Here is a 26,158-nt window from a genome sequence, read left to right as displayed (position 1 = left end):
GTGTATACATGTATAATAAACTGTATACACAACTTTCTCTTGTCCAAGTATTTTGTTGGCTTCAACAAGCTGTTTTTCAGTGCTGTGTGATACATGGATGTGCATTCAAGTTACTGATGACTGATGAATGGGCAAGAACAGTAGAACTGCATTACAGCGAGCACTCACCAGTGTAGCCAATTATTTGAACAGAGGAGCTGTCAAAGGAAATGAGTGAAGTGTCATGAACTCTTAGAGTGAAATAACTTAGAGAGGGTGCACAATGAAAGGTGCAGAGCAAGAGCTCCTGGCCATGCCCACAATGTCCTCACAGCCTCCTGCCGTCTCCGAAATCCCCCTGATCCTCCCCAATGTCTGTCCTTCCCTTTGCCCTCCCCAAGGCCCACTTGGACATCCTCTCCCCTCTCCATCCTCCCATTGCATTCCCAGAAACGACTCTGAAACCCTTGAAAATGCCATTTTGCCTGAACTGCTGAGACTGCCTGAGCCAATACTGGGGAAATGGGTTTTCATTATCAAGCAGACTGCATCAATACTTCTGTTTCTGACTTGTTTAAACTTGAAGGTGACAAATGCCTGGAAGTTACCATGTAACTGTACTTGGGTTAGTCAGTTCCGCTCATTTTGCTGGTATGGAAGAATTCATGCTAATTTTTTTGCAAAGAAAAATAATCATATCCAGGATAAGAAAGACTTCACTTGCAAAACCCAAACTATTCCTGTCTTAGGAAAGGACTTCCCTTCATAGTGTCTCAGCAGTGCATCATTTTGGGTGCTGCATGTGCATAGCCCTCAAATAAGTCACTGAGCTAATTTTATTTTGGCCATCATGCAAAATTCTACACTGAAGCCAGCAATTTTGTAAAGATGTGGCAAGACACAGGATGTTCAGTAGGGCCTGCAGTTTTCTACGTGAAAATGTTACATTTCTCTCATTTTAGTCAACCAATAGGTGGAGCCTTTAACCCTGGAAACAAGACAATTTCTCAGATAGCCATGTGCTCACAATTATTATATAAAGACATATATTTGCTTTTATTAAATCTCATTTTGGATGGAAAATAATCCATTTTGCTCTCAAGAGCTTATCTGATCCTCAGCTGGAGAACAGGAGACACAAACTTAATAAATACACAACTGGGGCAGCAAAGTTAATAAAAACAGACTCAGCTACAACTGCAATGTTAAATTAACAACTGGTGACTCAGAATACTGGACAGCATTATGACACATAAGACATATGCTCATTGCAAGCTCTCCCAAGAATCCCAGATATTTTAAAGCCAGAGAGTCCATGCATCTAGCATTTATTGCAAAATAATGTCCTCTCCCACAGTGAGCCTTCTCTCTAGAAAATGAGAAAAGATAAAAGCTTTCTCATTACTGTTGCACTGAGTGTACAGTTTCTATTAAGTAAATAAAAAAAAAAGGATTCAAATGACATCAGTTGATTAAAATTATTTGAAAAAGATTGTAGAGGAGGATCAGTTAAAGACACTGATCCCAATGGGAACAAGACCAAAACTTAAAAGTTGATCAGGGGCAGTCCTTACTGTTCTGTTTTGGACAGAAGACCAAGAATTTTTGAAAAAACCCAAGCTGCTCATACTCTTCCCTCCACTCTAGATGAGATGTTCAATGGATCAGAGACACCTGCTAATTTTTCCTCTGTCTTTTGACCCTCGAAGCCTAAATAACATGATAGATGTAGCTCTGTTAAGTACAGCTCAGGCATTAACAGAGAAGGATGTTAAAACATCTTTGTGAAAGAGGTTTTCAGCCTACAGCTGTCCAGTGACAGTGACATTTTACTGAGGATAATTACTTTGAAAAACATATAATTCTAAAGCAATTTTGTTACCAAAGACATGGCTATCATCACTATGGTTGATAGTACCTCTGCTCTTAATTTCCGAGGGAGCAGGAAATTGCCTGAATAGCACAATTTAACTATATTTCAGTATACTGTCTTATCTTTTTTTTTTTTTCCCCTCCTCATAAACCAGCAGGGTTCTATTTTAAAATTCACAATTTCTGGGACTTGCTAGACAAGCCCTGCTTACCTCCCATGGTATCTCCTGCACTTTGCACAGCAATGATTGCAAGCTACAGAAAAAAGATACTCTTCTGGACAAAATTCATCGCTGGTTATAAATTATTCAATGAAAATAGAAGAGAGCATTTGTGGTCTGAAGTCTATCCTAACTTTTTTTTTTTTTGTCCTGCAAAAGCCTGCTTTGCCAGGAAAACACAAACAAACAAAAAAGGGGTCAGTCAGAGGGGAAATAATTTTTTAACACATTTTAGTGATATTCTTATGCCAGACATTTTAAAGGATTTTTTTTAGGCTCTCATTTGGCTACAGTGTGGATACCATCTTTCTCTTCACTGTCTTGCCTTGTCTATGATATCCCCTTTCCATGTCTCTAGCTTGGCTCCATTTATCACTGTTGTATTCCCCCTTTTCTTACACTCTTTTTCTTCTATTGCCCAACCTCTTTCCTCTCATTCCATTCTCCTTAAGTCACCTCTCCCTCCTCACATTAACCCTGTCTTCTCTTTTTCCCTGTAGCTCTGTACATGCCAAGGTTTTTCTCTGGGGAATTTGAATTTCATCTGTAAAATATGCTCAGAAAATCCTAAACTATTTCAATCCAATTAACAAGACTTCACAGTTATAAACACTTACGCAAAGCTACTCTACATGCACTTTTCTCTGGCTTTACCTATTCTTTCCACTCTGGCTCCTCTTCAGCTTCTCAAACTGTGAGATATTGCTAATGACCATTTGAAAACTCCTTCTCTTCACTCTGTTATGTACTCTTTCCTCTGGTGCCAAGGCATCTTGTCCCGACTTTCTCTTCTGACTTTAATATTACCCAAAAGGAACACATCTGGTTTCTACCCACTTGTCTATCCCATATTCCTTGCTTGAGCTTTCAGGCAACTCAATATTTAATAATATTAATGCAAGAGCATCAAGAAAGGCACTGAAGAAAAAATATAGGAGTTTGTACGGTGATTTTAACTAAGCAGTATCTAGATGACTATCACAATGTTGTCTCAACATCTGAGGAAAGTCAAGTTCGAAACAAAACCAGTTCAAGGCATTACATGAAAGCTTACACATTGCAGCAAGAGGAAAAAGAGACAGAGAGAAAGCCATCAAACTACAGCTACCGAGTCAAACTCGCTTGCTTATATCAATCAGACTGACAAGTGATGGGAAGGCCAAGTAAAGCCATGTCAGCGGAGAAAGGGAAATATTAAACCCAATGTACAAGGCACCAGTGAGCTCTCTTCTGCTGCACTGTGTGTAGTTCCAGCTACAGACGTTAAGAAAGATGAACCCAGGGTGTAACTCCACGGCTTCCCAGCTCTGAGGAGCAGAGCTCTGCTCCTCCACAGTGCCAGGCTCTCAGGAAACATCCCCCTTAGCCCTAAAGCATGCAAGGGACCTTGACAGGAATGGGTGGCTGAGCTGCAGGGGATGAATGCCACTTCTGCACTGTGGAAACACAGTAAAACATGGGCTATAATAAAGGCCTCGAGTGGAAAAGTTGCTCTTGTTTTAATTGGTGTGAAATATAGGAAACTGTCTCCCAAGCTTAAATTGTCATCTGCCAAGGTCATAGGCACAGAACCTGGCTAAGAAATTATTTTTCTAGAAAAATCCAATGATTTGTAGTGGGCTGCTGTCTTCATAAATGAACTTTTATTATTGTGGGGTTTTTTTCCAAACATGCAATAGAAGAGTGAATGGTAAACCTGTATGAATACTGCTCCTCATTTCCTTTTGGGCCCTTAATCAGGAAATGTTGAAAATCAGTGTTGGTATTGCTGGAGATTAATGGCTGCTGCTCAGAAAGTGTACAGGGAATATATTCCTGCCAGGACAAATACCTAGACCATTGGACAAAAATCTGTGAACCACAGATAGGATTATACCATCATTGTAAACATCCACACTGTCTGTGTTTCTCTGTAATTAATGATATTCACATGTTGGTTTGACTGATATCACTGTAACAACCAGGTAAATTAATACTGTGCCTTCATGGTCCAATTTATTCTACTGGTGTTTGAAGTTTTCTTTTCAAATCAGTTTTGCAGTATTTAAAAATTAGAAATTTTTTTCCAGGAATAGGAAGAAATCCTTCATGGATTTTTTGCCCCTATATATTCAATGTATGTTTAAAGACCATGTAATCACTGTTTTTTTATATGAGCAGAGAGATCTCACAAGAGAAAAGACACTCCACTGAGCTATAAGGCCTTTAAAATCAATCCCTGTCATCAGTTCATTTGTTTCCCACTCTCCTTCAAAGAGGTTGTACTTTAGAGCTCTCCTGCCTTGTATATTGGGATACATTTTCATTGCCGCAGCTTCTGTATACTTTTTCTCCCCTTTTGTTTTCTTACAAAATAAGGTCTAGGCTACGGTGACCTCAGACGTTTATGAAAACCTTTCCTTCTCTATATTCAGTAAGTGCACAGGGCCCAGCACTGTGGGCCAGTGCCCAGCCTGGAAATCTGACAACAGCCAGAGCCGAATCCAGCTTTGGCTTAGAAGCTAAAGCACCAGCCAGCTACCTGAGGTCATTATAATTTAAAAAAAACCTTCAAAATGAAGAGCTGGAAGGTCAAGTCCCAAAACAAGGACTCAAAATTGATAACAACAGCAATGTGGAATGGGTCTATGTTTGCTATGTTGCTAGATTATGTGAATAGTGAACTAAGCACGTGAAGCATATGTATACATTACCAGTTTACCCTGCTAACCCCATGGTTATCATGACCAGGTTACTGCCCATGAATGAACTCGCTGTTTGGGGTTTACAAGGCAGTGTCACCCTGCTCTGCATTCAGCAGTGCAGGCATAAGATCCCCCCTGCTCACAGCTGCTGAGTAAACAGTCATGGTATTTTATCCCATTTTATTCTTCAAAAAATATTGGATCTCCCTACAGGTACAGCCTGCTGTTATTCTCAAAACAAAACCTTCTTACATATGCCTATATAATGTTTGCTTTGACAGTATTGAAATGGCTTCAAAATAAATGCACAGTCCAATTTGTCAGTCCAACAAAATGCCAGCCAGCCACCAGAGATGTCCGAATAGATCTGAAAATGAAAAGCCATGAAATGACTCAGTGCATTAGGTCACTGTGACAGCCAGGAGGTAATACCAGAGTATTTACTTTGGCTGGAGTCTTCCTTGGCTCATCTTCATTTGTAGCATCAAAGCCAGGCTCTCATCTCAAGCCAAAGTGCTGTAGCTTGCCCACTTCAGTAATGGTTCAACACAGGTCACAGAATCACAGAATCACAGAATGTTAGGGATTGGAAGGGACCTCGAAAGATCATCTAGTCCAATCCCCCTGCCGGAGCAGGATTCCCTAGACCTTATCACACAGGAACGCGTCCACGCGGGTTTTGAATGTCTCCAGAGAAGGAGACTCCACAACCTCTCTGGGCAGCCTGTTCCAGTGTTCAGTCACCCTTACAGTAAAGAAGTTTTTCCTCAAATTTAAGTGGAACCTCCTGTGCTCCAGCTTGCACCCATTGCCCCTTGTCCTGTCAAGGGATGTCACTGAGAAGAGCCTGGCTCCATCCTCTTGACACTTGCCCTTTACATATTTATAAACATTAATGAGGTCACCCCTCAGTCTCCTCTTCTCCAAGCTAAAGAGACCCAGCTCCCTCAGCCTCTCCTCATAAGGGAGATGTTCCACTCCCTTAATCATCTTCGTGGCTCTGCTCTGGACTCTCTCTAGCAGTTCCCTGTCCTTCTTGAACTGAGGGGCCCAGAACTGGACACAATATTCCAGATGCGGCCTCACCAGGGCAGAGTAGAGGGGGAGGAGAACCTCTCTCGACCTGCTGACCACACCCCTTCTAATACACCCCAGGATGCCATTGGCCTTCTTGGTCACAAGGGCACACTGCTGGCTCATGGTCATCCTGTTGTCCACTAGGACCCCCAGGTCCCTTTCCCCTACGCTGCTCTCCAACAGCTCTGTCCCCAACTTGTACTGGTACATGGGGTTGTTCTTGCCCAGATGCAGGACTCTACACTTGCCCTTGTTATATTTCATTAAATTTCTCCCCGCCCAACTCTCCAGCCTGTCCAGGTCTCTCTGAATGGCTGCGCAGCCTTCCGGCACATCAGCCACTCCTCCCAGTTTTGTGTCATCAGCGAACTTGCTGACAGCGCACTCTAATCCCTCATCCAAGTCATTAATGAATATATTGAATAGAACTGGTCCCAGAACCGACCCTTGCGGAACTCCGCTAGACACAGACCTCCAACTGGACTCTGTCCCGCTGACCACTACTCTCTGGCTTCTTTTCTTCAGCCAGTTTACAATCCACCTCACTACCTGATCATCCAGACCACACTTCCTCAGTTTAGCTGCGAGGATGCTGTGGGAGACCATGTCAAACGCTTTACTGAAATCGAGATAGACCACATCCACAGCTTTACCATCATCTATCCACCGGGTTACGTCCTCATAAAAGGCTATCAAGTTGGTTGAGCAAGACTTCCCGTTGGTGAAGCCATGCTGAGTGCCCCTAATGATCCCCCTATCCTTGATGTGCCTAGAGACAGCACCAAGAAAAAGTTGCTCCATCACCTTTCCGGGAATGGAGGTGAGGCTGACCGGTCTATAGTTACCCGGGTCCTCCTTCCTGCCCTTTTTGAAGACTGGAGTGACATTCGCTTTCCTCCAGTCCTCAGGCACCTCTCCCGTTGCCCACGACTTAGCAAAGATGATGGAGAGTGGCCTAGCAATGACTTCCGCCAGCTCCCTCAGCACCCGCGGGTGCATCCCATCAGGGCCCATGGATTTATGGACATCCAGGTTGCTTAATTGGTCCCTGACCCAGCCCTCATCAACCAAGACAGATTCCTCCTCTATCCTGACTTCTTCTGAGGCCGCAGGGGTCCAGGGCTCCTCAGGACAGCCTCCAACAGTATAGACAGAGGCAAAGAAGGCATTCAGTAACTCCGCCTTCTTTTTATCCTCTGTCTCCAGGACCCCCACCTCATTCATCAGTGGGCCTACATTGCCTCTAGTGTTGGCTTTACCTGCAATGTATTTGAAGAAGCCCTTTCTGTTGTCCTTGACCTCTCTTGTAAGGTTTAATTCCAAGGAGGCCTTAGCTTTCCTAGTTGCCTCCCTACATCCTCTGACAACAGACTTATATTCCTCCCAAGTGGCCAGCCCAGGTACCAGGTAAATAACTAACTCAAATGTTTTTTTTTAAATGAAATTAAAAACTCCTATGGATTAAAAAGAATAATTATTCTCTTCTCTGCCTGGCAGTAGGGAGCAGAACAACAGACACGCTTTACAGGTACCAACGTGGTAGCTACCATGTTACAGCTACCAATGCCATCCTCCTGTGATGGCAGGAAGCTTTAGCAGTGCCTAATCATCTCTGTGGGGTCTGTACGTATCAATATCCCTAAAAGTATTGTCCAGGGCAATGGCAAATTCATCTTGGTGAGGATTTTCAGCCCATATTACAGTGCAGATGGCAGCTATCCCAACCATGCCCACAGGGATAATGAGAACATGGACAGTCCTTTAAAGGTTGTGTCACTCCCCCACAAAGTAAAAGACTACGGTGAAGAGCCACATTTCCGTATATTGAACAAGAAAATTACCCAGAGATAAGAATAAAGACCACATTTATTGCCACCTAGGAAACGTTAGTGACTTTCCTCGCCTCCCTTTTCCAGACCACAAAGGTGACTTCAGAGTAACCTTTCTGAACAAAATGAGCATGATACATTTCTAATGAGGTTTGGCTCTATTCACCACTGAAGCTACATCCTAGCTCTATCTTTTAGGAAATTACATATACAAGTTTTTGTATAAAGTAAAACAAAGCACTATAAAAATGGATACTGTTCTGTAATGGTAGAAGTTTTTTTGCTTTGCAAAATTGCGTTCAACAGTTTTTCTTACTTTTTTTCTTCAGTTTTTCACTGCACAATGACCATTCTCTGTCTTTGTGACAAAATTATTTAGTTTGAAGGCATGTTTCCTGAAACTTGAAAGTACTTTCTGACAAACTGAAGGTGAATTATGTGCAGGAAGAGTGATACTTAATGATACTTAATGAGATGAAATCTCAGAGTTGTGGTAATGGTGCAGCTCAGGTGACTCATATACCAAAGAAATTAACAAAACAATTGCTTCTTGTAATCAGATAAGATGGTAACAAGTCCAAAATTAATGGGTTGTAAAATGTAAAAATGTAAAAAGTAAAAATGTTATGAATGTGAATTTCAGGGGGAAAGTAAAGCCTTATATGAAGTGCTAAATAATGATGGTTATCTAGAATAAAGCGATTGAGACAAAATGTTTCACATAGGTTGGGCAGGTTTTTTCTGCTTGCCCATAGGTTCAGTGAAAAAATCACTAGAGCTCAAACAAAAGAATGTATAAATTTGGCAAGCAGTCCTACCACAAAAGAGGATAAGTTTTGAAAAGTCAAAAGTCTTCACATTGACTTTTTGAAATACCATGTTTCAGCTCTTTATTTTGAAATTCCCTGAGGACTGACACTCCTGACAGTTTGAGGATTTGTTAGCATTAAAGAGAATCCTCAAAACTGGATGGACACTTGGGGGATGAGTTAAGCACAAAATCAGGCTGTCTGCCATCAAGGACTTACTACTGGGCTGAATAAACATGCGAATGAGGACAACTGAGAAAACTTTCAAGCGAGAACTACTCCAAGAAATAAAACTAATGGGTCTTTGCAAGGCAGGGAACGTGCAGAGCGCTGGAGGCCAGGAGGGATAGGCAGAGCTTTGGCTGAGCCCCGAGCAACATCTGAATATGCAGAAGATCCAGGGGCCATCTTAAGTCCTTTTTCAATATTAAAAGACTGAAAAACTGACTTGCAGATTTGTTATTGAATATTTGTGTTAATGACTGTAATTACACTCACTATATTTGCTTGTCTTTTTCCCAGAACTGATTCCTCTGTGGTTGTTTTCTGCCTCTTTTTAAGTGTTCAGGACCTGCAGATCCCCCTTTCTTCATCAGTTCTGACAGGTGTTTATAATTTCTTTTGCTTTGGTAGCTGCAAACAGAGATGGTAAATAAAGCAGTACTTAAAACTATTACTATCCTGTTAAACACCAACTACCACTGCTCTCTCCTTATGGTCCTTTGGCTTAAATGCGCCTGTCCCTGTCAGTTGAGCCCTGTGCTTTTTGGACAACCTAAAAATAAATAGGTACATAGAAAATGTAGTTTAAAAGATGTTTAATTTACCTGCAGTTCTCCTTCCATTATACTGAGGAGTTTTATCAAGTCCTCTTTAGAAAGCTCTATGGACTTCCTGTTCTTTCGTTCAGTAGGTCCAGGTGATTTTGAGTGCCGTTTGACAGTTGCTGAAACCATGACCTCATCTTCCTTCCGATGAGGTTTGTTCTTTTTCTTGGCATCCTCTTGAAGTTTTTCATTCTCTGCATGGCTGATGACAGACTTGGAACTGGAGAAGTGCCCGTTAGACGAGCTTTCTCCACTTTGGTTTCGGGATCTCATCCCTACCTAGAAAGAAACAAACATAAAGATGCATTTATAAACAAAATTACTTACAAAAAGCCTCAGTGGAAATACTGCCTTTTGGAAGAACAACAATCTTCTAAAAACTGAAAAATACTGTCATGCTCAAGAGATGATGGTAGAAAGCTCAACAATTTCAACAACTCTGTGTGTGGCAGACAGTAAATCCAGGGCATTAATTACAAATTTAACAGTCCTAAAGTAAGGGTAACCATTTTTTTCAGCATGCCAAGATGCTGATATGAGTTTAAATGTATGGAACTTAAAAGTGATGCAGGAAAATGATAAAGAACATTTCCCTTTCCTCCAGACAACATTTTGATCATTCACAATTCATCACTACAAAACAAAGCAGGTTGTTAAGTAGATCTTATTTTTAACATGAGGTTTACTTGAGAGACACGAATGCAATTAAATTTTAGAAAAACGTATTCCTTAAATATAAATTCTCTATGAGAGTGGAGTGACAATGCGTGACAAAGGAAGATCACTCTACAGTTTCACTGAGTGAAGCAATGGTTTTATTCTAGGTAACCAAGAAAAATGTGGAATGCAGATGAAATCAAGTGGTAAACTCCATCTTAAGCTAAATACTACATGAGGTTATTACGCAGTAAGTGCCATAAAGGAAAGTTGAAAAGAAGTTTGAAAAAAGAGCACAGAGGGCATGAAACCACTAAGAGGTAAATGGGCAAGATGAACGCAGTCCTTCCAGAAGATTCAGGATTTCTCCAAAATGTTGGGTCATGGTTACTGGATGCTCACATCTCTGTCCTCTTAAGCACCTACACTTCGCTCTTAGACTATGTCTATCCTAGGAAATTAAACAGTGACAGCAAATGTTCCTGAGCTCTGGCACTTGACCTGCTGTATTCAAGAATTCAATTGGCACAATTAAAGAATTAACCCAGGCCAGATCCAGATGCAGCCACCCTGTTCTGAAAGAGAAGAGAGTTTAGTAGTACAAGCGTGGCTGGATTGTGCTGTTTGACCCCCAGGACAGAATGGGGGCCCTGGGACTGTTTAGTTTACAAGTAACGTAGCCTTGGTGTCACACAAAACATAGCTGTGAAAATCATCCTTCCTGCATGTCTCCTCTGATTCCCTCTGCTGAATACCATTCAGCAATATCAAATTAAACCCCTTGCCCTTACCTTCAAATCTTTTCACCATTTTTCTCTTTCTTACCCATCAGCCCTTTTCACAGTGTCATGCACACAACATATACAACTAGAATTAGCTTAATCTGCTTGTCTGTTGTCCTCTCCTAGGACAACACCTCTCTCTTTTCTTCCCCCTTAATCCTGCAGACTGGCCAGGGAGGTTTCTAGCCCTTAAAATCCCATTTACCCTGTAAGGTCTCATCCTGTGTCACTGACTAACAATGGCACAGAAGACAGGATGGGTTCATCAGTGTGTATTATTTCATTACTTATCATTGTTAAACAAATGTGCATAGGATACTCAGACATGTTTATATGTGGACCCATATTGCTATTCTGTTGTCTTGCTATCCTGTCACCTTCCTATGTTATGTTGAAGTAGGTCTTTGTAATTATTTTCAGTGTTAACTGTAGAAGACCTTGATTGTTATTTGTAATCAAGATATTTGTCATACACAATACAAAGTCAATAGTGAATTTAGGCTTGGTTCAGGGCCAAACTCGGATGTAAAAAGTAAGTTGATCTCCTAAAAGTTAGATATTCTTCATCCTACTTCAAATTGCTTATATAACAGACAAGGGAAACCATCAGGAGTTTATGTTGCCTTATTCCAATTTACTTCTGTACATGGTCATATTTTCAGGTACCTTAATTTTTTACTTAAATCCAGTTTACTCAAGATAGTCTGAGAATACCAGAAAGCAAGATCTGCACAGAGAAATACCTTGCTTTAGATCAAGTACAATTTGAACAGACTGAAGAAAGTTGAAGAAGGGTCTGTATTTCTGAAACTTGCCCATTGTTTATATCAATAGTTCTCATGAATAATATTCCACTGCTTCCAAATCTTTCCTCTCACTTAAATTCATCTCTGGATTTAGTTTGCAGATTGTTCATTAGACAAACAGATGCTTCTCAACATCGCTAACATCACACACTTTTCTGATAAGGATCTCAGAGCAGAAATTCACTAGTGATGGGGTAAAACCTAAAATACGTTGACTAATCAGCTTGGCTAATGTTACACTGGGCCTGCTATGGCTTGCTACTTACTTGACTCAGGCCAGTGTTCTAAATCTCTTGCTCACATTAGCCTTGCATTTTGGTAGTTTCACACTCAGCAGGAAGATTGTCTTTTTATTATCATTGGTTACTCATGTCTTAACTTCATTAATTCAGTGGAATTCATCCAGCAGCATAAATTGGGAGAGAACTAGACCCAATGTTTTTGAGTGAGAGAGTTTCACGATGAGATTCCTTGCATTGTAGGTTTGCTCCTATCCAAACAATATGTGATACAGGTATACAATAGTCTTTAACTTCCTGAATGCTTATGCAGTGTGTTTTTCATCAAGGAGTTTGGATTAAACATGAATTACACTTTCTAAAAGCAGATCTCCATTATAAGCATGAACAATACCTGAGAACCTCAGGAAATCTTTTAGGTCTCAGGTTTGTAATGGAAAAATAAACATTGTACTATGTTTCCTCTCAGATAGGGCTTTTCAATTTGTTTAACTTTAATGGGTTTTAAACTTTCCAACCATGCTTCCTCTCAGGAGAGAGCACTTGAGATTCAATCTGTCTCTATTTTCTAAGTGTTTCCTTCTGAGTCCCTGTGGGTCACAGCCTCCAGCCACTTTCATCTCTAAACCAAACCTATTTTTCATGGCTTACAGTGAATGGCTTCATGGCTCTGGAACATCCTACATGTTTTAAGAATAAATATTGCAAGTCTGTCTTACATATGTTTTCCAGTGGAAAACAGATTATTACATTACAGTGTATTCTGCTTAGTAACATGCTGCGTTAGTGATTTCTCTGTAGTAAGATGATTCAACTGTTAGATGTGAAGGTGCACAGTTAATTTTAAATTTAACTCATGACTAGTTGAGACACATCATCTACCTCAAGCATTGCATAATCAACCAGATGCACTTGGCTGGACATGTTAGACTTCATGAAAGGTGGTGTGTCACCCTGTCACATCATAACTCAAGACAGCCACTTTGATCCATCTGTCCCTGTGGGAGCTGAGACAACAACTCATGAAGCCATGTAAAGACTGAGTAGTTGACTATAGGTTTATAAGCATGCTAGCAGAGAAATAAGGAATGCATATTTAAAGTGTGCTTTTACTTGATGAAAATCAATATAGGTCAACAAAGGACAGATGCAAATTTATTTTTTAAAAAATTCATTAATACAGCAGCAGAGCAGCTTCACCAATTGATCTGGAGTTTTGTATCAGCTAGATAATTAGAATATGATTGTCACTAAAGGAAGTCAAACTTGGCCTTTTTAAAAATTTCTTTAGCACTTGTAGATTTATTTTGCAGCAAGTCTTACATCACAGTAAGTGTGACAGACAGTCTGTCACTCTCGGGGACGTTGCCCCTAATAGCTTTTCTTTGGGTAAAACCTGCCAAAATCAGCGTAACGCTAACACCTACTCTGTTTTCAGTTACGATGTTGATACTTTTCTGACGTGTTATCCAAATGCAAAGGTGATGTGTGCTGAAGCCAGAGATGCAGGTGAACTGAAGCTTAAATGGTGACAGAAAGGGCCAGAGTTTTGATATTCACACAGTAATTTCCAAGGAGTTTAAGGGCCAAAATCAATGGCATGATCCAGCTGTTGTGCAGTGCTCTAGGAATACAAAGCAGCTGGAAGGATGACTGAGTTTTAATTAGAGCAGTGTGAAGTAGCCAGGACATACCAGTGATCTTGGCTGAAATACTGTGTGCTGGAAAGGAGTGCTTAGCATTATCATTTTGGACATCCATCTGTATTTCTGATGGCATCTTGCTGAAGAAGAAAAGTTTCTGACCAGTTGCACGACACTATTTCGGTGTGCAAATACCAAATTCCCAAAACTTTGCCTATCTGTTGTTTCACCTGGGTTCCAGAATTGATCCTGGGGACACTGCCAGTCTAACAGTGGTAACAAATGCCCTCCCGCTGTCTGTCCTGCTCACGTCTCTGTGTCTTACAGCATTCTTGATCTGCTGAAGGGATTGTGTTCCCTGAAGAAATAGCTGGTATGATTTATAATGACTTTAGCCTTTACTATTTATCTGTATGGGGTTTTTTTTCCACCCCTCATTGTATTGTGTATTAAACTGGAAACCTTTTCGAACAGCCTCCAGTCAAACAAGAAGTCTTTATATGATCAGTCACCTTGATTTCGACATTTATTGGCTACTCGTTTCAATATGTGCTCACAGCATTGGTACTTGGCATGGGAACTCTTCAGCCTCTCCTGTGTTTCACTCATTTGTTAAGCTTTAAGCACAAAGGACAAATGCTATGATTATTTACTTGAGTCTGTGTTGTTGTTCTGGGCATGAGTCCTTTGGTTTTCACAAGTTAGCAATCCACACAAGATTTTATGAAATAACCTTTATGTTAGTTTTACTGACATCAGGAGGAAATCTGTGAGGAATTTGCTGAGTAGGATGTCAGGAGAGGACAGACTGCATGCTGTTCCAGACCTTTCCCCCATTGACGGCAATTTGTTCTCCCTATAGCTCTTGAAATGACAGTTTAGATTAGGCTCCATTACTAGTGCTATTAGAATCAGATAACACAAAAAGGTTCTTCGAACTTGATGTGTTGTCCCTCCTGCTAATTGGACATGCTGATTTTGGCTCCGTACTGCTTTCCCTTAGATTAACAACAACAACAACAATAATAATGATGATGATGATGTTATAACACACACACACACACACACACAAAAAAAAAGTTTATTTACAGCCATGATATGGTTGTTGCCTTTGGCTATAAATTTGTAGTCTGGAGTTCAGTTGCAGATCTAACTGATTAAGATATCACATGAAAGTGCTGGGTTTCTGACAGGCTAACAATGTATTGTAGGGTCAGTGTAATTGGGTTACTAGTGAGCCAAAACTGGAATTGTTTCTCAGCTGTGGCTTTGGGAACTGTGTGATGGGGAACTGTATCTTGCATAGGCTCCGCTGTGCAGACATTTGGAGTGGAGCAAAGTGCTGTGCAGAAGTGCCTGGTACACAGGGGAGATTGCTGAGAACTCACGCACTGAGCAAGCCAAATCTCTGCCCAGTGCTTACCGATTAATGTAACGCATCAGGAGTGAAAAAGATGTTAAAATATACTCAAAACGAGGACCAAATCATATAAAACCTCCATCAGATCTGAAACGTCCCATAAATGAGGAGCAGAGCTGGAAATTTTTTTAAATAGTATCAGTCTGTATCTGCAAGTAGTACATACCAACAAAAAAACACCAAACAAAAATACAAAAAAAGACGACACCTTCTTAGATGTCAGGAAGAGAGGAAGACAGGGACACGAAATTGACCTTGTTGGCTTAGAAGTCCTCAGCAAGAGCTAGCCCCGATGGGGATGGATGGCTTTAGCCCCAAGGGATCCAGACAGCCAGAACTAAGGCTGCATAGCCTCAGTTGGTGTGGCTTTCATAGGACAAACATGTAGAGATGCAAGTGTTCATGCCACCTCAGAGACTGATTAAAATTATTAGTTTTATTGTTAGTCATTCCTTATTATTAGTTAATCCAGGCTGTTTTCCTGGATTCTGCAAATGTTTGTTATTATTGTTTTGTCTGACTTGAAGAAATAAAAAGGAATCATGCTAGCAAGAGGTTGTCACAGGACCAGGTAGGAATTGATGGCTGCATTGTGCAGAGGCGCATGCTGAGCAGTGCTGTCCAGTTGGACTTGGATGCTGCATGAAGCATACATTTGTCAGACTCCGGACTGTGTGATAGCTGAACAACACCGTACCAAGGAAACGCAGACCTCATTCTTGGTTTTGCTTTTGCAGATGACTCCAGTGGTTTTTTCAGTCATGCTGGTCAGAGGGGAGTGCTAAACCAAATGACTAATACAATGAAGAACGGAACAAATATCAACCCTTAGCAATTCTGGAGTTTCCTGAATTTCTAAACGTTCACGCCTACAGCACTAATCCATTGTGCTCTCTAACCCTCCCCCAATCTCTTGCCCTCATATGCATCATGACTTATCTGCAGGAGCAAACAAGAAAAGGTCTTTGTTCTTTCTGACAGTATTACACGTTACCCGTGTGCTTTTGTGAGAGCATGTGTTAGCTGCTTGCCCTTGTTGGAGTACTGGCATGGGGGTAAGGATACTTTATGAATCAGGACAATTCTCTACTCAGTAAACAGCTTGAATAACCAAGCCACAGGGATGTAATTCTTATACAGACTAGGAGAGGACTTGTGGCTAGTCTAGCTATATAACACCCCTACTGCCTTCATACTTTCACTTGGTCTCCTTGCTGTGCTGGAAAAGCATTTGCGATACAGGTGTTAGGAGGAGCAAAGCCCAAGCATATGTGCTGAGTCTCACGCACTGAAGAAGAAATGTTCGTGGCATCCTGTTGACGCTGCCTCCATGGCGGGGTTTGCATCACCTGAATTGGGAGGGCTGCTCTGTGGGCTCCCTCCTGCCCTGTAAGCCCTTTGCCAGATGCAGCAGATTGGGCTGGCCCCTGGGCTGCGCCTGCTGCCCACCCTCAAGTGAGGGGGAGAGGCCATGGCATTGCTCAGATGAGCCCATGCAGGAAGGAGATATTGCGCTGTGGCAGACGGATGTCACAGCGTCTCCCTCATTTTGTCATACCATACATGGAGTCTCATCGGTGGAAGAAACTTGAGTCTTTTTAATTATGAGAAAGGAGAATTTGTCCCTGTTAAGGGTATCTGACAAAAATGCAGTGACTGTTTTAGATGCAGGACACAGCTTATTTTCTTCAATCAAGTCATCACTGTCTCATTATTCCCTAATCTATTTTGGTGAATAGAACTTTGCTTTTTATGCTGCTTGCAAATAGTGTAGAAAAGTATCAAAGTTATAGCAGACACACTTGTTGAGGTACAGCATAAGAATCAGTGAAGCTTTTTGCTTTATCAAAGATTTATTTTACAGCTTCTAAAATTGATTCTTATAACAGTGGAGCATAGTAGCACATGGATTATATTCACCAAGGATTATATCAACAATAGTTTTTTTGCTTGAAAAAAAGAAATGAGAGGAATAAACATAAATGTATTCTCAAGAAGAAAAGAAAAAGATTTCTGAAAATTCCATATCCAGGTGCCATTCTGAATAGGTATAATCTGCGTGAAAGCAGAAAAGGATTTCACAAAACTAAAAGAGGAAACCCAGTCATCACTAAGGCAGATTTATACCACTTTAACACCATTTTCTTAATTCCAAGATAAACTCTTCTCTGGCTAAATTATGGCACAGATTTACAAAGAACAGAGTTTATGCTGGTATAATTCCATTAATTTTGTCATTTTCAGGAAAACTTGTGGTTTCAGCTGGAATACTTTTACTTGAGGAATGCATGTTGACCAACTAAGGAGCAACATAGGCTTGTTTCACAAAGATTCATGTTTCCCAGGCTTCATCTGGAAAAACATCTTGGATGCATGAGGCATGAGGAATGATAAGCTATTAGATCATCATTCAATCAAAAAAATAAACTTTTATATATCACTTTACCCGTGTTTTGATTACTGTGCTTCCCAGCTGCCAGAAAGTACAAACAGGAGTCGTAGAGAAGAAACAGCTCAAGTAGCTGACACCGCTAGACAAACATGCTGCTAGGTCTGATGAGGGTTTAGATATTTATTCTCCAGAGTGACTATGTGGCTGAAAGGGACTGGCCAGGAGCAAGGTAGGTGGCAACAGTGTTAACTGCCTGCAGTGCAGCCTTTCTAGCATGTTTCAGCTGAGCTGGAAGACATGGGAGTCAGTTGGTTCCTAGTCATCCCTCTTCCTGGCCTGTTTCCAGCCTGCTGGAGTGTCCTGTGCCCAGGACTGCTCCTGATTTGAAGGAAAAGCATGGAACCTTGGAGGAAAGAAATGCTCCTGCTTCCTGGGGCTGCATACCTTGCACCCAGCTGATGGAGCCTGTCTCAAGACACGGCCACCCCTTGAGGGCTGAATGAGCACTGTGTCCTATCATGATTTTTCACATATTGTTTTACAGCTTTATGCCCTTTTCAGTTATGCCATTTTAATTGAAAATCAAACTGTGAACTTCACATGAAGATAAAGCTAGCAATGTCACCATTAGTTTCAGTCCAAACCCACTAAACATTTGTTTTATCACCTGACAACCAGAACATGCCTGGAAAATGGTAAGAGAGGTGATGCAGATTAGCTGGCCTACCAAAGATTTTTCACTCCTGCAGATGGGTAATCTCTGGTGTAAGGCAAGCATTAGTCATTTCTTTTTGTTGACAGCATAGAAACAAGCTGATAACCTGCAAGATCAAATATACTGTGGACTTAGGAACCACGCTATATCTCTCATAAGTAGTTTCTAAAGACTGCTGCTCCTAGAATAATGCATTTTCTGCTTCCAAGATGGCAGGAAACTGCTGAAAGCAGCAATAGACAGGAGCAGGCTGATAATCATCACAGCTCTTCCCTCCAAGTCCCTTGTCCCTCTCCTTGCAATGACCAACCGAAATACCTAAAACTGATAAATCACTGAGGGAACACAGCATGCAAAGTAAAGTCATTCTGTGGTCCTTGCAATCCTACTTTAAGCTAGGAATGAACCATGGGGCAAACAGGGAATGCAATTAGGAAATGAGGAAACTAACTCTTACTGGCTTTCTACAAAATATATTTCAACTTTTCACTTTAAAATTATTTTTTATTTCAAAATTAACTTGGATTTTAACAAGTATGAGACAAGACAGAAAGCTATGTGTCCCAAAAGCCAAATTCAGGCTTTGGGTCGAGGGAAGTATTTTGCTGTCTTTTGCTGACCAGATGCGAAACGTGAATCCTGTATTCTTTTCAGTAGCCATGATTTGCACAGCTCTGATTTTGCTAAAACCAATAAACAACTATAGCTACATTTTACATTTGACTAGTTTATCCTTCTTTTGTTTTATAAAAATGACAAAAAAACCCCCACAATCTGTAGATACCCTTACAGATTTTACAGCAAAGGGAAAAAAATTATACAGAGGACTTGTATCTTCTACAAATATTGTTCTCCAACAGACAACAGTGTAAAAACACATCTGCAGTATCTCAAATTTCAGCTGTCAACCAAAGCAGGGAGCAAGTTCCAAATCTCTCTCAGTGACTCCTTTGTAGGAAGTTTCAGTTGTTGAAAGACAGAGTACCAGCTTGCACATGAATGCTTGGTTGTTTGGTGAGGGGTGAATTTAACCCCCTCCGTTAGACTGGGCTGCCTTCCACGTCCCAAAAGGTTCCTCCTCTGTGAAGATTAACTGGTTTCAAAACAAGGAGTTAAAAATAGTCTCTGATACTAAACCTGCCCTTGAGTTTCACTATCAATTTTGGTGGTTTTACAATAATATCTTTCCCGTTGAGGGGAAAAAAAAAAAAGCAATTCTCTGGCTACATGTATACTGGAGATTAACCATGCCCAAGGACTGCTCTCTGACTGTGAGGCCAGCTGTCCTGGAAAATCCTTCAGGCTCTTAAGCCCTTTTAGCATCCATAACATGCTGGCTGCATCCACACTCCCCACTGGGAATTGCTCCTAACCCATGCTGACTCCCGAAACACGCTCTCAAATGGTTCAGGAGGGTGTTAAGTGACCTGGCCAAAAGTGTGCCAGGGACCACTCCAATGCTTTGTTAAGAGTACAGACATTCACCTTCCAGTATCTCTGCTCATGCCCTGGCACTGTTTAATTTACAGCCTTTCCTTTCCACAGTCTGCTCCTTTACAAACAAAGGAAATGGAAAATTAATCAGCCATGCAAAGGGAAAGTGCAACTCACTATAAATACAGTCTGCAGAGAGAAAATAAGCGGAGGGTGGTGGGAAAACAGAAAAGAATCCGTATTTTTTCATGTAAGTTAGGTCAAGGCACACAGAAGTGTATTACTTATTCTAGAGGCATATTTTTAAGTTGCTACTGAAGGATGGTCTGGATATGGAGCAGTTCAGCAGGGATCAGGAAGAGACAGGGCAGCTGAAGCAGAGAGAGAGGTTGCACAACATCCCCACTTCACACGAGGCTTCCCCTGGCTTTTGCTGGGCTCGGTGGCACAAACTTTGAGCTCTTCTGCTTCATGTCACTGATAAGAGCACCAGCACTTCGAGGCTCCAGAGTGGTCCTTGCATTATTTAATGCCCTAGCCTTCACTTGTCATTACTATTTGTAAAGAGGTAAAAGGAAAGGAGAGTCTTACTTCATTCCTGGCAGTGCCAGCCCAGTGACTGTCATTATTTCCTAGTAATCCTGAAGGCTTTCCACTGACTTCAGAACTTGTGGCAAAGAAAGTAAAGAAGTAAATGTCATCCTAACTGATTTAAATAATACCAATGCCTCATGCTGACAGGGAGCAGCACAAAAACCTACAGATACCTCACCTGAGCATTGAAAATGGCCTCATCCACTTTAAGAGCTTTCATTTATAGAAACCATATTTACATGCCTCTTCTAATGTCTTGGTTTCAAAATCTCTAGAAAATTTCTTCACTTGAAAAGAGTGAAGTTAAAGAGTTATCCTGCATCTACAGGTTGAGCTGGTTTTGATCTTTTTTTGAACAGCCTGTCAATGTTAATCTGCTCAAATCTTCACCTGGGTTTTTAGTTCAGAGCAAGAAGTCAGGCTAAGCTGAAAACACAGCACAGCTACTTTGAGTAGGGAAGGAAGAAGCAAATAAATATCCCTGCATGGGTTTGGTCTCACATTAACATAACTAAAATTACCTGCTGCCAGATTCAAGTTGCTTTAATGTCTGTGACTTCTTAAAATCCAATTTCAACAGCGATAAAATCTAAGTGAATTGTGTTTGTCTTGTTGCAACTAGCCAAAGACCCTACCTTACTCAACTTTTTGAAAAAGGTTGAATTTTCTTTTTTCCCTACTAGAATAGAATAAAAAATTCTTATCTGCTTTTCTTAGAAAGTAATTTCAGTTCAGAGCCATGGAAAAATATTAAAAAGAGCTCCTACAAATGGAGTGGGTGTTTTACAAGCCTACATGCAGATAAAATCATCTTCACTGGCACAAATTCACACTGTTCAGCTTTAAGTATCTCACTTGTGTGACTGAGCTAGGAGTTTAGGTTTCATCCGTAATCTACAGTGTCTTTGAAATGGAGCCTGAGCTCTCTGAGGCTATGTTAAGACTTCAGGCTTGTCCTCATCTTCAGTCATTCAGCTCCAGTGACCACTGCTGAAGCCCACCATGGCTCCTGTCTATCAGGGAAAACAACCCCTGATTTTCTTTCCATGGAAAAAGGTGCTGGGCAGAGGGTGGTGTTGCTCCAGCCTGCCTGTGAGAGGACATGGCTGGAGGACACTGCTCCATCCTGCCCCTGGGAAGTGCTGCGAGGTCTCAGTTTTGCCCTCTCACCTCTCTAAAGAGGTTGTGCCCCTCATGTGGGCATTTCCGTTAGCTGACTGATAAAGACACGCTGGATCCATAAACATATCACCACAAAGGCTTATTTTGCTGTTGGGTGGGGAGGGAATAGCAGGTATTTGCCACCTCATTATCAGCATCTGACATAGTGCCAGACTTGGTGGCAGATGTTAGGACATGACAGAGGCTGTGGGACTGTGCCCACCCCTCACAGTCCCTGCTATAACTAACCCTGCCAACTTTGTGTTAATGAAGTCGCAAATTCAAGTGGCTTGTGCTGTCGGGATGGATCTTCTACAAAGCATCAGTACATAGACCGCTGCCACACTGAGACTTCTGACTGAGAGGAGCAGAGAACCCAGTATTTCTAAAAAGTACTGAAAAAAGTCAAAAGCTTACCCTTACTGAGCTACCTAACTGGGAAATGAGCTCATTTGATTCTCCAGCCACAACTCTTCCTTCCTTTGGGAGGAAAAGTGGGGGGAATTTGGCCATTATTGCCCAAAACAAGTAATTTAAGAAACAGCAATAAACAATGGAGCTATGTTAACTTTCTTTTAGTTAGAGCAAGTGAAACTAGACACTCATTTTTAATAATTAAGGTAAATCTGAAAAAAAATTAATAATAAAATTTTCAAGTTCCTATTTCCTATGAGTAGGTGGATGACAGAAAAGCAATGTGAGTCTCAGCGTTGCTGAAGGGAATTGTTGGGTGCCTCTAAATATTAAGGCGTCACTGGGTCTCTCAATACAAAATTAAAAGCCTGATTTGACTTTTCACAATAATGTCAAACAGTTTGGTCATCATCCAAGAAAAAAAAGGGGAGGCACAGACAGATGGTATATGATTGATAAATCAGGTAAGAAGTTGGGTAAGAAAGCAGCATATAAATAGAGAAATGACTGTTTCTCTTTATTTAGTGAAAAACTGTCTGAACCAGCAGTTATGTAATGTCTCAGCATTACTTATTTGTTTGCTTAAGTATTTTTCAGCTGCCTTCAAGGAAGTTTAGGTGACTGAGAAATTACTTTGGGCTGCTTCTTCTGTGTATGTGTGGTGGACCCATGGCCTCGGCAAGGACCTGCTGTGGTCGCTGTTGGCAGTTCTGACACATCTTGGCTCCACGGGAAGCGCGCTGGACACCAAGCTGCACGGGCAGCCACTTTCCTAGGTGTAAATGCTGGTTATGGTCAAAAGTCTGATCTCTCCTCCTGTGTCTGAATTGCTCAAAATGATATTGTTATTGCTTTTTAGCTTCTTACTTGGGGTTTGGGAAAAGGAAGATTAACCAGTTTTCCTCCTGTGAGGATGCAAATTCATCTCTTGTCATATTAAGGTGCTATATTTAGTCATCTTAAGAAACAAGATGTTACAGAAAGTATTCTCACATGCTCATTTCACATTTCATGTGCTGTTTTACTCCCAGTGAGAATAAATCTCACTCAGGTTTCTATCCCTAGTGACAATGTCTAAAAGTAAGTGAGTACCACCTCTTTCCTCTTAATATTCACTGCATAGCCCACAGATAAGAGCTTTTCCTTATCTGTATTTGTCCACATGCACACTGCAGGGATTTCAGAGGTGAAAGAGTTTTTTTCAGACCTGCCCAGCTGAAAGTTAAAGGGCAGCTCTCCAGAGCACCCAGTAGCTGACTGGTAACCACAGCTGCCCATAAAAAGCAAGTTCAGACTAGCCAGCTGAGCCTCTTCTGTATATATATTGAGAACGCTTCACAAGGCTTTCAGAAAAGTCAGGACTAAGTCCTCACGTTGAATAAATATTTCCTTACCGAATTATTAAGAATATTTTATATCTTTAAACCTGAAAGACTCTGCTAAACTAAATGTATTTTGAGGAATATATACATTTGTTTATTATTAAAATATTTATCAGCTAGGAAAGTAAATTAAATGTCAATTCGTATTCATTTCTATTCAGTTACACTTTTGGATTTTCTTTTTTTCAGCACAGTGCTTTAGGATTTGTATATCACTGTCAGAGAAATCATTATTAAACTCAGTCAAAACCTGAAAAAAGTATCTGCCTCCATATTAAGTTCTGTAACTCATTTAATCAAAGTTAATTTCAAAATCTAGTATCCTACTGTATCTTTCAAATTCATCCTGTACAACATCATTGAGTGTATGTCAAACAAATAGCATAAATTAAAAAAAAAAAAGTCAGTCAGCAGTTTGTCAGTCAATTCTAAGACTGCAAAACTGACCTGGTATGAAATGGCCATACTTCGAAAACCTGTGCACAGCTGGGAGTTTGCCATGTGCCTGATCTAAGGTAGCTGTCATGCTTGCAAAAAAATCTTTATTATAATTATACTTACAGATAAAATTGTTATCACTTTTTGGCATCAAGAAAGACCAAAAGCCTGCACGGAAAAATGCTTGGCAGCACATGCTAGCACGGTAGCATGGCTCGGCTGTAGCACCAGCCTTCCAGGCACTAGAAATCACCTGGCCGTACCCCATGGAAAGCATCAAACACAAACACTGAGTATTCCACAAACCTCAGACTTGTTAAAGTAAGCATATGTGTCGAAGACAAAGGATTATAATTAGAGGGATAGAAAAGCCTAGAAAATAAAAATATTGTCAGAACCTAGCATTTAGCATTATGGCACAGACATCATGAACTGGTGTGCCAGCAGCAGGCTTAGCTCCCCTGCCCTCTGCTCAGCCACGGCATGAAGTAATGTTGCACAAACAATTTCTACAGGTAGCCAAATATGTGACATCTCTATTTAAGTAAGCAAGAACAAGGCTGAAGAGTTCTGTGTAAAAGCTTGTCACTGACTATCTTGTATACCTTGAAGATGCATTTCTAGAAAGGAAAAAAAACAGAATTGTTCTTCCCATTGTATCTTCAAAAAAGCTGAAAAGTGCAATTTTATTAGGCTTTCCCAAACCTCAGAGAAACCTTTCCAAATGCCTATAAAGATGGAGGATTAAGTAAATGGTTTGTTGAAGTCATGGAACAGTTATTGGACTTCATAACACATGCATATTTTTAAATAAAAAAGAAAATACTGTGTTTTTTTAAAAATTTGGTTTAAAAATTCCATAACTAGAAACACATCATTAGCAGTTTGCACTCACATCAACTCTGTATGAGAGAAAAATAAAGTTTTGTTTGTGTAACATTGTTAGGCAAAATAGTAATTATACAAAATTAAGAAAGAAAATAACATATTTATGCCAAGTTAATGGAAATTAGCATTATGAATGACAATTTAAGGAGGATTATATGATGTATTGCAGGTTTCAACCAACTAAAAATAGAAAAGCTATACAAGCCATAAAAATTGCACAATGTACAGCTTTCAGTTCCAGGAAGATTGTGTTTGCAATCCTTGACTACAAATGGAGTTGCTTTCTGACTGTTGAGATAGATCTTCTGGGGCCATAATTAATATAGACAATCCCAAGCTTTCCAGACATTTCAGACGTTTAAAAATATGATATGACATTGGGCTTAAAGTTGTGAAATTTTTATAAAATCAGTTAGTGATTGCCTTCCAGTTTTTGAGCTGGGTTCACAATTTCAAAGTATGTTCCAGCACTGTGAGGCATTTTAAAACTGGAAATAAAGATTACTGTATAACCAATGTGATACTAGCAATGGGGCTTTTAAAAGACAGGCAAAATCCCAGACAAATATTGTGAGACAACCAGTATGGTCATAAAAGTCAGCGGTCCCTGCTGAAGAGCTCCTTGTTACGCTAACTCATTAACTCAGGATGCTTATTATTAACTTATTATGATAAAATAATTCAGGGAAAATAATGTACATTCAGGATGTCCTTGGTAATCCTCAACAGTCCCTGAGGGCTCTGTCAGCTCTGAAATTCAGATGAGCCTTTGAAGGACAAGAGATGACATAAGTCATTTTGATCACCTCCTGGAGCTGACATCAGCAGGAAGTTCACGCAGTGCTTTCCAGCCATACTATTGCAACAGCATCTCCTGAATGTTACTAATTTAGGAGCACAGCTCCACCTGGAAGCTCCTGCATGTCAGCCGAACAGCCCATGGTGTGGAGTAATACCTGTGTCGAAGGATGCTTCCAGGGCGGGGGCTTCGCTAGAATCTACGTCCGGAGTGGGGAGGAGGGAGTCGAGGATGGAGGTGTCCCTGTGCCATCGCTCTGCTGCTCCCACCCGAGGATGACTGGGTTCCCTAGAGAAAAGATAAGGCTCAGGGGCTGCGTGCGAGGACAAAGCGAGAAGCAGCATGTTGTGCTTGCTCTGCCTGCCAGCCGTCAGGCCAGCTAGAAAATACAGACTTACAGATGGAGTGGCTTGAAAATTCTTATATTTTTTCATTTAGAGATTCCCATTGATTTTATCCATGTGTCTCCAAAGCCGTGACAGAGCACAGAGACCTGAAGAATCCAGAACAGACTAGGCAACACATTTGCAGGTATGATACAGTATACCAACCCAGGTGGTAAAACCTCACACTTCTGCTGCCTCCTAAGAGCTGGTATCACAAGTAGGTAATGCGCTGGGTTCCTCATTGAATAGACTAGTTCTGCAGAACATATGCAATGCAATGCATCGCAATGAAATGACAAAATGACAGCAGAGAAGTAACATGTCCAGCTTGTCCCATCTATTAGTCACATTGCACACGGTCTGCAGGCTTCTAGCTGCTCAGTGAGAATGCATGACTCCCTTGGCTGGCCAAGCCTGGCAATCTGCAGCGCAGTAAGAGCTGCAGACCAGTTTCTTTCACAGCCCACAAAGCAAACAAAGGAAGACTGGGGACATGGTGACAACTCCAAATACCATGGAGGTATAGCAGACATGGAGGGAAATGGGAGCATTGCTACTGGAAACTGGGCATGTTGCAGGGCACATGGGGAGTAACACTGGAGAGAAGCAAGGTCTCATGGTGATAAAAGCTCATTCATGCATTTGATTAGTTTGCATAAACAAACAGAATTTGAATCCTCCTTGTGGATTCCCTGAAATGTGCCCTGACC

At 41.0% G+C, this 26,158-nt stretch overlaps 1 protein-coding gene across 5 annotated transcripts in view; it reads right to left on the bottom strand.

Annotated features, from left to right (window-relative positions):
- The window catches only part of FILIP1 (filamin A interacting protein 1), a 115,342-nt gene that overhangs the window by 60,065 nt on the left and 29,119 nt on the right, over positions 1-26,158 (bottom strand). For 4 of the 5 annotated variants that reach the window (XM_068415876.1, XM_068415859.1, XM_068415893.1 and 1 more), the window contains exons 2-3: positions 25,220-25,350; positions 9,299-9,577 (exon numbers count right to left, since the gene is read on the bottom strand). In XM_068415876.1, the coding sequence (XP_068271977.1) occupies positions 9,299-9,571 (273 nt within the window). In that variant the 5' untranslated portion in view covers positions 9,572-9,577; positions 25,220-25,350. The remainder of the gene's footprint in view (positions 1-9,298; positions 9,578-25,219; positions 25,351-26,158) is intronic. The other variant, XM_068415868.1, reaches the window with a different exon arrangement.

Source organism: Nyctibius grandis, chromosome 1, assembly GCF_013368605.1.
Source record: "Nyctibius grandis isolate bNycGra1 chromosome 1, bNycGra1.pri, whole genome shotgun sequence".
Classification (NCBI taxonomy): domain Eukaryota; kingdom Metazoa; phylum Chordata; class Aves; order Nyctibiiformes; family Nyctibiidae; genus Nyctibius; species Nyctibius grandis.
The sequence above is the reverse complement of the archived record's forward strand: the minus strand, read 5'-3'. Positions and strand labels throughout refer to the sequence as shown.